The sequence below is a fragment of the Monodelphis domestica genome, chromosome 4, assembly GCF_027887165.1.
Source record: "Monodelphis domestica isolate mMonDom1 chromosome 4, mMonDom1.pri, whole genome shotgun sequence".
In the NCBI taxonomy this organism is placed as follows: Eukaryota; Metazoa; Chordata; class Mammalia; order Didelphimorphia; family Didelphidae; genus Monodelphis; species Monodelphis domestica.
The window spans coordinates 434021260-434034850 of NC_077230.1; the positions used below are offsets into that span (position 1 = coordinate 434021260).

A 13591-nucleotide genomic window follows, 5' to 3' on the forward strand; every position below is an offset into this window, starting at 1 on the left:
ATATAAAAATTCATGTTTGAAGACCCCTTAAAATCAATTTTAGATATTTAGCTCATTAAATATTCCAAAGGTTGTTATACAATTATAACCATTTTTGATGACGTCTATCCATCCTCTATGTGACAATTTACAAAGCCAAAATCTTTTTTTTTAATTTATTTTTTCGGGGGGGCTTATTCAATAGTATTTGTTCAGTAGTCATAGGGGAAAGATAACAGTATATATCTAATAGTTAAAACACAGTAGATTAAACTGATTCAGAGTAACAGAATAGTATTGAATACATTAATATATGAATTTAAAACCACAAAATTAAATCTTAAAGCAGACAATCAGAAAAATACAATACAGAGACTTTATAAAACAATGTAGTCTAAAAGGACTTAAAATTTCACCTCCAGATTCTTTAAAGTTCCTTTATTTAAAAAAAAAACCCTTACCTTCCATCTTGGAATCAATACTATGTATTGGTTCCAAGGCAGAAGAATGGTAAGGGCTAGGCAATGGGGGTCAAGTGACTTACCCAGGGTCACACAGCTGGGAAGTGTCTGAGGTCATATTTGAAACTAGGACCTGTAAGAATAGACTCGAATCCAGGACTTCAATTCCCAGAAATCCTTGTTCTACTTCCCCAGAATGCCCTCTAATCTCACTGAATTCTCACCTGGGCCGAGAGAGAGATGGGGTATTTAAACCTGGTTGTGAATAAGCTCAGCCTCTTTTTTTACTTCTGCTTTGGAGCACATGCGGCTCTCCCCCTAGCAGGCAAGATGTGAGTGGTCGTTAATAGATCCTCTAGGCCTAGACACGTGCTTTTCTTACTTGTGTTTTCTTTATATTTTAATCTTCAATAAACCTCATAAAAGTATAATACTCCTTGCAGAGAGAAACTAATTTCTACCTGCCTCAGCTTCCCCAAAATTTTAATCTTTACAGACCTCCTGTGTCTAGACCTGGCTCTCAATTCACTGAGCTACCCAGCTGCTCCCTAAAGTTCCTTTTTCTATCCCTTTATATTCCTATTGTCAGTGCTCTTGGATCTCCCACAGTGAGGGAGAACTCCTTGCTGACCATAGTGTGAAGGAATCCGAAATTGGATGAATCTTAGAGACTGGGCAGGGCCAAATGGCAAAGGGTTGTAGGGAGAGGAATTTCTCCCCTGAATCCCAGGCAAGATAAGTGAAAGGATCAGTGCACTCATGAATGGTAGAAGCTGTTTGAATTAGGTAATGCACTACTCTTTCAAAGAGGGCTCCATGATTGTAATTCACTTCCAGTTTGGAAGAGTAACTTCCTTCTTCCCTTCTCCTCCTGAGGTAAAATGCTAGTATCCCCAGCCATGTGGAGAGGGAGTTAGGAGGCGAGATATTGCCTAAGGAAAATACACCCCAGTTGTTACTAGTTGAATGGAGAGTGGTTCCAAGTTTGCATGTTCCAAAGACACAGCAGCAGCTACCAGAAGTCTGGGACCAGGGCTGGGGCTGGGGCTGGAGATCAGGAGGAGTATTCAGGAACAAGAGCAGCTGGGGCCAGAGATCAGCAGTGAGGAACTGAGGAACATGGACTCAAGCATATAGGTGAGAGAAGTGGCTTATCTCTTCTTCGCCAAGAGTCCCCCAGCTAATGGGCCAGTAGGGAGGGTGACTGGGCAAAAAGTAGGGAAAGAAAAAGGCAGCAGCTCTAAAGAGAGGGTGGGTGGGTAGGTGAGGTGGGTAAAAAGCCTTGGAGGAGAAACATGGCTTAAAATTTATCTAGGATATCTTTTAAAGATTTGAAGGTTTTTTTCCCATCTTCTGGTTGCCATAAATGTAAAAATTAAATTAAATCTTAATGATAAAAATATTATATTTTAAGGAGATTTATTAATGATCACTAAAAATCAAAGAATAAAGAGGGATACAAAGACCACATGCCCATTGATAATTAGCCATTTCAAAATCCCTATTCACCACCTTCACCATGCTTGCTGCATGCCAAAGAGGTCGAACAAGACCGGCCACTCAATATTTATCCCCGTCTACAAAATGTATGTTATGACAGGAAGCCAGTAGGCTCCCAAGAAATGTAGTTCTTTTTAGGGTAACAGATTTTTCAATTATACACTGTAACAATAGGACAGTGTTCGTCGGTGTATTCAGCCCTAAGCTGATCAGTAAACCTTGCTATTTAAGGGAAAATCTCTTGGGACTATAATTGGTATTATTCTGAGTTTTGAATTCATGTATGATTGTCTGAATTCAGTAATTTGCTATTTGAGGGAAATGGCACAAGCTACTGAAAGGAAATTGCCTTTATTTTTATATCAGTGATCATAAACTAATTACATATAATCCTTTATGGAGGTAACTGCAACTGATTTTAGAAAGAGTTAGACCCAGTTAGTAAACTGTGTATAAGGTACCAATTTTAATAAAGTATTAACTATGGTAGTAGAAAAGATAGATAAAGTGTAGACGATTAGAATATTATAGCTACCAATAAATTAAGAGTTTCTATCAACTTTGGAATGTTGAGTGTGCAGACTGAGTCTGTAGGGACTGATGAGATCAGCAGAAACAACCTTGGAATTCTGATTGCTTTTGTGAAGGATTTCTAGTCATTACGGCTTCCTCAGGGTTTAGGGCCAAGATAAGCTCCTTTGGCATAGCTTTCAGCCTCCTTCTCAGAGTCAGTATGAGCAGTTCAGTTTGATTACGTCAGTCTAGTATCAATTAGAGATGACTGATAAATGTATCCTGATCACATTTATCCCCATATTTACTGTCACTGTTACTTTCACACTGCAATGATGAAAGATGCTCATGACATTCCTCAAGCCATACAGTCATGAGGTTTGAAGGAGGCCCTGATCAATGTCAATCCTTCTGATGTTCAAATAGGTCATCTTCATTGGTGCTAAATCATCAGGATGGGGCAAATGGGGGCTAAACTTTTTTCATTGGAATGTATTAACTCTGGGCAAATATTTCCTAAACGTTAGTAACATGTTCTGAATATTTGTTTTGTTAATCACTTATGTTTAGTAACTGTCAAAAGTCTATAAACGAGTCTGGAACACCTAAATGAGGTCTTTTGTCAACAGCGGAGTGTGGTGAGAATCCAATTCTATTAATCCGCAAATAAAGTTGGACTTTTAACTGAGAATTCTGGTCCAAATAAAATTTTATTTTTACACAACTCAAAGGGGGCGGGTTTCGGATCTGTGACAGGTGAATGTCTGTATCTGGAGTAAAGATGGAGAGGATGACCTTGGCCTGGCCCAAGGCAAGAACTTCCACACTTGGTTTCTCCATTATGCTACTTCCTTTAGAAACGTTTCCCACCTGTTAGGTTCAAAATGCAAGATAGTGTATCTTCTTTATAGTCTCTGCTGTTATTCTTGGTAAAAGGACATTTGACTGATAGTTGAGGTTGTGCTGTTGTGAGCTGAGGATCAAACAAAACAAAATAAAATAAAAATAAATAAATAAAATTAAAAACTAAGTACACAGTTTGGAGGCAGATCTTAAAAACAAGAACCTCTATTTAATAAGGGTTTAAGAGGTTAAAAAGAGGTAAGGACAGGTAACAAATGGTTGAGGACAGGATCCCTAAATCTCAAAAGGGTCTAACTGTCCCCCCTCCCTCTGACTCACAAGAGTCTTGTTCTTATTTGAGATTTCCTCAAAACTAACTTACAACTCCTTAACACTGAACTAAAATCCCTGGGTCTATGCTAAATAATCTATGCTAAATCCTATCCTTATATAGTTGAAATTTACTGCCTCCTTGTATTCATTCAGCTCACTCCTCCTCTATTAGTTCTTTCTGGGCCTAGTAGGATTCTCGGCCTAGTCAGATTTTTTGGCCTGGTAGGCCTCAAAAGCCTGCCTCCTCTCTGTAGCCACACAGAGGGAAACACAGATTTTCTTCTTCTCTGTTGGTCTTCTTTCTCCTGCTCTTTCCAAAGTTCCCACTTTTTCCCTTCTCCAAACTGTCACTCAAAATTCCAGGTTTTTCCCAGAGAGCCAAGTTTTCAGCTTCCTCCGTAGCAGGCGCAGACCAAGGAGTGAGAGAGAAGGCAGTTGGGCTCAAAAGAACTCCAGACTCCTTGGGGCCCTCAGAATTCCTTATCAAGAACTCTGCCCAAGATTTTAACTGGGCTTCTAAGGTAATTGGACCCTGTCCTTAGCCACTAGACCCCAAAATCTTAATTTATCCTAATACACCTCAGTAGCCTTGGATCTGGGTGGGAGGAACCACTTTTGTGAAATGATTGGCTGTTTACTGTGACTCCTATCTGAAATCGAAGAGAGTAAAGGACACTTTATCTTATTATACACATTTTGATTAATTCTGTATTCTTGGCTGACACCACAGGGAGAAATTTGGGTGTTATAATAATAATTTCCCTACTCTTCCCTTTTATAAAAAAATCTCTATAAAGAAAGAAGTGCAAGGCACTTATGTACACTTTTTGATGCAAATGTGTAGTCATTCCATATTCCAACAACTCATGAAATGAGTGCTTGGACTTGTCATCTGCCTGTTACTGTATGAGACCGAGTCCTGAGGTGTCTCCTTTCAGAATGATTGGTGTGTAATCAGACAAAGATAAATAAGCTTGTGAAACCGATATGAATATTCACTTGTAAGATTAGTCATAAACCTTCAAACAAAACCAATGCAACCAAAATGAGAAGGGAAGCAACAAATTGGGAAACAATCTTCATAACAAAAACCTCTGACAAAGGTCTAATTACTCACATTTATAAAGAGCTAAACAAATTGTACAAAAAATCAAGCCATTCCCCATTTGATAAATGGACAAGGGACATGAATAGGCAGTTTTCAGTTAAAGAAATCAAAACTATTAATAGGCACACGAAAAAGTGTTCTAAATCTCTTATAATCAGAGAGATGAAAATCAAAACAACTCTGAGGTATCATCTCACACCTAGCAGATTGGCTAACATGACAGCAAAGGAAAGTAATGAATGCTGGAGGGGATGTGGCAAAGTAGGGACATTAATTCATTGCTGGTGGAGCTCTGAATGGATCCAACCATTCTGGAGGGCAATTTGGAACTATGTCCAAAGGGTGATAAAAGACTGTCTGCCCTTTGATCCAGCCATAGCACTGCTGGGTTTTGTAAACCTTAAAATTTCCCAGACCCTATTTTATAAGATTGGATTAAGACCATTCCCCATTTGGGCAGTGAACTCTATTTAAAAAATTCCCTAGCAGGAATGTGAGAATTCTACTTTACCTACTTGGGTCTGCCCTAGGGGAAGATAAAGTTGTAAACTCTTTTCTGAACAATGAAAAGTACTTAAACCCATACTTTTCTTAAGCTAAGTACCTATAAAGGTCAAGCAACTTGTGAATATACAAGGAACAAAGAACTGGAAAACTTACTCAGAGCTTTCCTGGTGTGAATTACTCAAAAATCCACACCTTCTTAGGTGTGGACTAAGAATGGGCGGTCCTTTAGAAATATCTACAGTGATTGGTAGATGTAAGGACTTAGAGGAGGTGACAGAGGAAATTTTGTCCTTAAAAATAAGAGCTCAGAGAAGAGCTGGAGCTGATTCTGAGGGAGCTCATTTTGAGAAGGCTCATTCAGGGATCTCGATTTCTGACTCTCATCCTGAAGGAGAGTTCTTTGAGGAGCTCCTCTGAGGGGCTCTGTCCCTCTGGGGTAGGGATTTTTTCTTAGGAAGTTCTTTGATGGCTCATTCAATTTCTTTTTCTGACATGAGGTTGTTTAGGTAATTTATTTCTTCCTCTGTTAGCCTAGGCAATTTATATTTTTGTAAGTATTCATCCATATCACCTAGATTGCCATATTTTTGCCATATAATTGGGCATAGTAGTTTTTCATGATTGCCTTAATTTCCTCTTCATTTGAGATAAGGTCTCCCTTTTCATCTTGGATATTGTCAATTTGGTTTTTTTCTTTCCTTTCTAAAATTAGACTGACTAGTACTTTGCATATTTTATTTGTTTTTTCAAAGTACCAGCTTCTAGTCTTATTTATTAAATTAATAGTTCTTTGAGTTTCAATTTTATTAATTTCTCCTTTGAGTTTTAGGATCTCTAATTTAGTCTTCATCTGAGGATTTTTAATTTGTTCGCTTTCTAATTTTTTAATTTGAATGCCCAATTCATTGACCTCTGCCCTTCTTAATTTGTTAATATATGAACTCCAGAATATAAATTTCCCCCTGAGTACTGCTTGTTGGGGACCAGCCCCTTACGACCCCTGAGAGGGGAGGGGGAGAGAGAGAAGGAAAGGGGAAGCGACAAGGAAGGAACGGACAGCTCTCACATGGTATGCAAAGAGGAGTCGTTTATTGAGGTAAAGGCATGGTATTATATACTTGTGGCTAGGGGGAGAAAGTAAATATTAGGGGAGGGGTCTTGCATTCCTTACGGACATCTGGAGCTAGTTTGGGGAGGCATCCTGTGATAAGGGAGGAAGTGGGGAGGGGGCATGTCAGGTTTGCACTAATTTATATCTGTTGGAAAACATCTTGTGATAAGGGAGGAAGTGAGGCTTGTTAGGTTTGCACTATTTCTTGTCTGTTGTCAGGTTCTGTACAATTCCTCCCTTTTCTTTTCAAAAAGAGGGGGAGAGGTTTTGAGAGAAAATGGATTTGCAGAACTATCACAGCATGGTCTTAAGCCCGTCTTGAAGAGCCCTTTCGGAGGCGGCTCCTGTCTTAGGCTATGCGGGGTATTTCCCTAATAGCCTCCACGCAAGGGCAAGGGACCCGCAATATTCCCGTCGTTGGATTACCGTCCCGAGAAATGGAGCTGGTTGTATTGCTCAGTGGAGGGGGAGGTGTGGCCAACCATCTCTAGGCGGTGGTACTGTACCGTAGGGAAGGCCTTTATTGATGATTCAACGGAGCGAGTGACCAGCCGTGTGATAGTTTTGAAAATCCAAGGGCCAAAAGTCAAGGCAAGGATAAAAACTATGAGGGGGGTAAGGAGGGTAGAGAGGATTGCAGAGAACCATGGAGAACTAGGCAGAAACTGTGCATACCAAGGGCCGTTTGTTTCCCTATCTCTGCGCCTCTGTTCAAGCTCTTTCCTGAGTTGGGCTAGGGAGTCCCTAATGACGCCAGAGTGGTTAGCATAGAAGCAACATTCTTCTCCGAGGGCGGCACAGAGTCCCCCTTCGCGGAGGAAGAGGAGGTCTAATCCTCGTCTATTTTGTAAGGCTACTTCAGCAAGGGAAGCATGGGACTTTTCCAAGAAATTTATGGTGGATTCTAAGCGGGCAATGTCTTCATCTACTGCTGCCCGTAAATGATTGTGGGATATGTGTTGGGAAGTTAGAGCGGCTATGCCGGTCCCTGCACCGGCGGCGCCAAGAAGAGCGGCAACCGTGACGGCGAGGGTTACCGGTTCTCTTTTCCATCTGGGGTTTTGGAGTCGTTCCCACAGGGGGAGGAAGTCCTGGTCGGGCCTAAAGGTGACACGTGGTACAATGGTGACCAGAATGCACACGTCCTCTGGGGCGGTGGAAGCCCAACAGGCTTGAAGGCCTGCTTTCGCGCAAAGCCAACGGGTATTACCAGGGGGAATATAAAATTTGCAGTCATTCCTAGTCACGAAGGACACAGCACAATAAGGATTAAGTGTAGCATTTTTGCCAATGCAAGTGCCGTTGCCTCCGATGATAGGTATAGTAAGGGAGGGATCATCATTATCCCAGTGACAAGCAGAGGGGTTGTCAACCTTAGAGCACGTAAGATTATTATCGGTTAGGGCATAAGCTTCAAGATAGGGCGGGGACGCGACTAAACAAAGCCAGCAATTGGTCGTGAAGTTTGGGAAGGAATGATTAAGCGCGGAAAAAGACGCTTGCAGGAGAGGGAGGTACGGGTAAGGGATTATCGGTTTCTCCTTAGGGATAGGGGGTAACAGGGGAGGAGGAGGGGGTGAAGGGAAGGGGACGGGGGACGAGGGAGATGGTCTAAGTTGGGGAGCGGATGTCGGTGTGGGGGGGTGAGGTGGGTGTCGGGATTTAGCGGGTCGGAGGGCCTTGTTTGGGCCCTGAATGGAGGGGGGGGTTTCCTGAGGGGGTTCTTTCTTGATGAAAAACAGTCCTCCGGGGTCATCTCCTGGTTGGTAGGAGCGGAGACCCCAAGTTCTTCCTAGGAGCCAGCTGTCATCGGTGGGTTGTAGTACTGTAAGGTTGAGATATGAACAGTCAACCCATAGTCCTTTAGAACCCTCCGCGATAAAGCGCCCGAGCTGTGATCGGGGCTTACAACCCGAGGGTCCCCAATGAAAGGAAAGGAAGGAGTCTAATTTGGGGGGAGTCCATCCGGTAGAGCGAGTCTCACATCCCCAGTAGGAGCAATAGTATACATTTGGGCGATTACAATAATGCTTTCCAGGATTGGAAGAAGGGCAAATGTAATAATCATTATACGTGAAGTGTGATGTAGGGGCTCCGCGTTTTTCCGGTAGGCATGGTCCGTCCTGTTGAATAATTGTGCAGGGGAGAAAGGTGAAGCTGGGTGCTCCAGAGGTGGTTGTAGTCTGGATAATAGAGCTACTGTCCCAGCTGCTAAGGGTCCATTTCCATGGACGGTGGGATTGGCGTTGTGCGGTACTCAGAGGGGGGGCGAGTAGGGAAAGAAACAATAAAATTTGAAGGCCCATAATGGTCGCGAATGTTCAAGGGTCCTTCAGACTGCGAATGTAGAGGATGATGTGGATGGATTCTATCAGGGCAGCAAGAAGGCCGAGGATCGCGAAGAACAAGGAGGCAGCCAACAGTGTTCGCAGTACAAGGCAGGATGGATCATGGGTTTCAGGCATTATCTGTAAGACAAGAGGGGAGATTTTTCTCAGGGGTAGACCCTGGGGGAAGGTGATTATCTGGGCTGAAGGGTTTTGTTAGACGTGAGGGGATCCAGCGAGCAGACTGCTCCCTTTTGTCGAAGATGCAGGCTGAGCCTTTGCCCCAGGTCAGAACAGAGTCAGGGCCGTTCCAACGGCCCGTGAGGGGATCACGCCATAGGACCTGAGCAAGGTTAGAGGTGGTGTGTGGGTGCCAAAAACGGTCCGCGGCAGAGCGGCCCTCCGTATCCAGGGTGAGGAAGTTAAGGGCAAAAAGGGCATGTGCCAGCAAGGTGGTTTGGTTGCCGCACAAGGGGTAGAGGGTCTCCTGAGTTTTTAGTTTGAAAATGGTATTTTTCAGTGTTTGGTTTGCTCTTTCTACAATACCTTGCCCTTGGGGATTGTAGGGGATGCCAGTGATATGTTTTATGCCTAATTGAGCACAGAACTGTTTAAAGGAACGGCTTGCGTAGCCAGGACCATTGTCTGTCTTAAGGGTCAATGGTCTTCCCATGACTGACATGGCGAGAAACATATGTTTGATGACATGTTTGGTGGCCTCGCCAGATTGTGCCGAGGCAAAAAGAAACCCACTAAAGGTGTCAATGGAAACATGAACATATTTCAATTTAGCAAAGGAGGGAACATGAGTAACGTCCATCTGCCACAGGTGGCCAGGGAGGAGGCCACGGGGGTTGACTCCAAAGTGAGGTTCAGGTAACAGCGTAAGGCAATTTTTGCAGCCTTTCACTATAGCTCTGGCTTGCTCTCTAGTGATTTTGTAGGCTAAGCGAAGAGTATGGGCGTTAAGGTGGTGCAGTTTGTGGGCTTCAGTAGCAAGGGAAATAGGGTCTGGCGAAGGGATTGTAGGTACAGCCAGAGCGGCCAAGCGGGTATATTGATCTGCAAGGTCGTTTCCTAATGCCAAGGGGCCTGGGAGACCTGAATGAGCACGTATGTGACCTATAAAGAAGGGGTGGGACCGTGCTCTGATGGCTTGCTGTATCTTGGTGAATAAGGAAAAGGTGGCTGTTGTGGGTTGAATAACAGGAGTAGCCTCAAGCCGTAGTAGGGACTGAACGACATATCGACTGTCAGAGTACAGGTTGAAGGGGGATTCAGGCAGAGAGATAAAAACAGTGAGTGCTGCATAGAGTTCAACCAGTTGTGCGGATTGATAAGGAGTGTGGATAGTATGGGGACAATCATGCATAACAATGGCCGCGAGGCCTGTTTTCGAGCCGTCCACGAAAATCGTGGGCGCTCCGGGAATGGGAGATGACTGCGTAATACGGGTTAAGGTGAAGGGGGTAAGGGTAAAGAATTGTAAGAGTTTATTACTGGGCATGTGATTGTCAATAGTGCCTTCATAGGATGAGATAAGGACGGCCCAATTATCATTCTGTGTTTGCAGCCATCGTAGTTGCTCTTTATTATACGGGGAAACAATATGATCGGGCTGGCGGCCGAAGTGGCGAGTGGCCAGGCGGACACCCATCATAATAAGCTGAGCAACCAGGTCAGGGTAGGGGATCAGGATCTTCCTAGAGGCTAGGGGAAGGTGTAGCCAAATGAGGGGAGAAGGGTCCTGCCATAGGAGACCTGTGGGAGAGAATTCGGTGGAAAAGATGATTAAATAGAGGGGATCCTTAGGGGAGAAGTAACCGATGTTCTGTTTGGCAATTGCCTGTTCAACTTTTTGTAAGGAGATTTCTCCTTCAGGTGTTAGTGATCGTGATGAAGAGGGGTCGGTATCTCCGCATAGAATATTTTCTAGGGGGCGGAGGTCTGCTTTTGCAAGGGCGAGATAAGGACGAAGCCAATTAATATCCCCTAGAAGTTTTTGAAAATCGTTAAGTGTTTTTAGGGTGGAACGATTAAGCGTGACTTTGTGTGTAAAGAGATGATCAGTCTCGAGACGGAATCCGAGAAAAGAAAAGGGATATTGGACCTGTACCTTATCGGGGGCAATTTTAAAGCCTCTGTCCTGTAGGGCTGAAGTAATGGTTTGAGCGATGGTCTGGGTCAGTTGAGGGGAGGGAGCTGCTATGAGAAGATCATCCATATAATGGATAATATATGCGGAAGGGAATCGAAGCCTGATGGGATCTATCGTCTGAGCAACATACTTTTGACATAGGGTAGGAGAATTGGCCATTCCTTGAGGCAGGACTAACCATTGAAATCGGGGATTGGGGCCAATTTGATTGACTATGGGGATAGAGAAGGCGAATCGAGGGCAATCCTGAGGGTGGAGGGGAATGGAGAAAAAACAGTCCTTTATATCTATAACTATTTTGTGAAATCCCTTAGGGATAGCTGTAGGTGATGGGAGTCCGGGTTGTAAGGCGCCCATGGGGATCATGGTTTTATTAACTTCCCGTAGATCTTGTAGTAGTCTCCACCCTCCAGCCTTCTTTTTGATAACAAAAATAGGTGTGTTCCATGGTGAGGTGGAGGGCTCGAGGTGGCCCAAAGAGATTTGCTCCTGCACCAGCATGATGGCGGCCTGGACCTTTTCAGAGGTGAGGGGCCACTGGTCGACCCAGACAGGGGAATCAGACTTCCAAGTTATCTTATCTGCCTGGGGTGCAGGAGGACCAGTGGCCTTTATGAAAAATTTTGTGACCCAAAGCCTGCTTTATCTCTATTGGGTGTAAGGGAGATAGGTTGAGGATTGCCCTGTTCATTTTTGCCAAGCCCTTTTCCTGGGAGGAAGCCAAATTTAAGCATCATTTGTGTGACAGGGTCGCTGGGGCTCACCATGAGGAGTCGCATTTGAGCGAGAATATCTCTGCCCCAGAGGTTAACGGGGAGCCCTTTGACTATATAGGGTCAAGTCGTGCCGGTGTTACCCTCAGCATCTCTCCAAGTAAGGAACTTTGAACTCTGAAGTGTGTGATTGACTTGCCCTATGCCGGACAAATGAGTGGTAGAGGGCTGAAGGGGCCAGGCACAAGGCCAGTGTTTGTGGGAAATGACCGTGGAATCGGCCCCGGTGTCAAGTAGCCCGATAAATTTTTTCCCGTCAAGAGACAACTGGAGGGTGGGACGGGACTCAGTGATTTGTTGTACCCAATAGATGTTTGACGATCCTGGGGACGAAGGGCCCCTTGTCTGTTCAATGGTAGGGAAGTCACCCACCATGGGAAGGGGGAGGGCTTGGGCTAGTCGGTGGCCAGCAGGGATAGTAACCGGGCCATGGGGAGACTCAACAATGAGCTTTATTTCTCCTGTATAGTCATTGTCCACTAATGTGGGGTGGACCACAACTCCCTGTAGAGTAGTGAGTGCCCTTCCGATGATTAAGAAGAACATACCAGGGGGTGGTGGACCAGTGACACCGGTGGAAATGACCTCAGGGCCATCCTCAGGGGTTAATATTCTGGTGGAGGAGGAACAGAGGTCCAAGCCTGCGCTGCCTGTTGTGGCTCGAGCAAGGGTGAGGGGAAGGGGCTCCCGAGGGAGCCCCGCATCCCGTTTCCCTGGACAGGTGGAATATTTTGTCCATTTGAGGTAGTTTTGGAGCGGCAGTCGCTGGCCCAGTGACGCCCTTTCCTACATTTCGGACAGACACTTGGGGGCAGTCTCGAAGGCACACCCGAGGGGCTGAAAGGTAAACTAGGGGCAGCCTGATTGGAGGGACATTCACGAGCAGTCTGATTGGAGGGACATTCACGAGCAATCTGATTGGAGGGACATTCACGAGCAAAATGTCCGGGCATGCCGCACTTAAAGCAATTACGGGGAGCGTTCTGTCGGGTGGCTTGAATGACTGCTCCAATAGCTAAGGAGATAGATTTGTTAATTCTGTGGTCATAAGAGTCAATATCATTACATAAGCGGATCATGCCGTTCAGATCAAGCTCTCTAGATTTTGCTCTAAGGGCGGCCTTACAGGCAGGGTTGGCGTTTTCAATGGCCAGGTGTCTAACCACTGGGTTATCGGTACCGTCCTGTCCCAAGACCCTTTCTGTTGTCTCTAAGAGTCTGGCTACAAATTGAGCATAGGGCTCGTTTGATCCCTGGAGGATTTTAGAGATCGGGGCGGTGATGGCCCCGGAGGCAGGGACAGCGCGCCATGCGGTTAAGGCTGCGTGGGCAGTTTGCATGAGGAGGCCAGGAGGCAATCTCAATTGCACGGTGTCAGGGGCATAACGACCTCGACCGATGAGTTTGTCTACTGTCCAATTGGCTGTTTGGGGGTTTGTGAGATTTGATTTTGCTTGATTTTCTGCCCTTTCCTGAAACTCTGCCTTCCAGGTTAAAAACTGGCCTCTAGACAAGACAGATTGTGTAACCTTAGTCCATTCTGAGGGGAGTAAGTGCCCATCTCCCCCGAGACTTTCCAAGATAGAAAGGGTAAAGGGAGCATTAAGGCCATAGTTTTTTACTGCTGAATGGAGGTCCTTAATCTGTTTGAATTTAAGTCTTTTAAATGGGTGGGCATGGGGCCGGATTGTATCGGTGGTATGGACCCCTTGATTCGCTTCTTCATCCCCCTCCTCTCTGTCAGATTCAGAGGAAACGGGGGGTGAATTTTGGTAGGGTTGGGACAGTTCGTCAGGGATCTCCTCTATGTCTACATCCTCCGGGGTGGTACCGGTGGTAGTCCTACGCCTGGTAACTACCGGGAGGGCCAGGAGGGGCTTTTGTAGTTTGGAGGGGTTGTTTTTAGGTTTTTTTGAATGTGAGATTGGTTTCAGGGTGGCGACCTGAAGGTCATGTAATTGCCTTGTTAAGTGGCCGA

At 45.0% G+C, this 13591-nt stretch overlaps 1 protein-coding gene across 3 annotated transcripts in view; it reads right to left on the reverse strand.

Moving 5' to 3' along the window:
- Nucleotides 1-13591, reverse strand: part of LOC107650040 (zinc finger protein OZF-like) — a 145687-nt gene that overhangs the window by 88636 nt on the left and 43460 nt on the right. The window contains exon 5 of one of the 3 annotated variants that reach the window (XM_056825650.1): nt 1750-3426. The exons of 1 other annotated variant lie outside the window; for it this stretch is intronic. In XM_056825650.1, the coding sequence (XP_056681628.1) occupies nt 3374-3426 (53 nt within the window). In that variant the 3' untranslated portion in view covers nt 1750-3373. Of the gene's footprint in view, nt 1-1749; nt 3427-13591 lie in introns of those variants that run through there. One more of the 3 variants, XM_056825656.1, reaches the window with a different exon arrangement.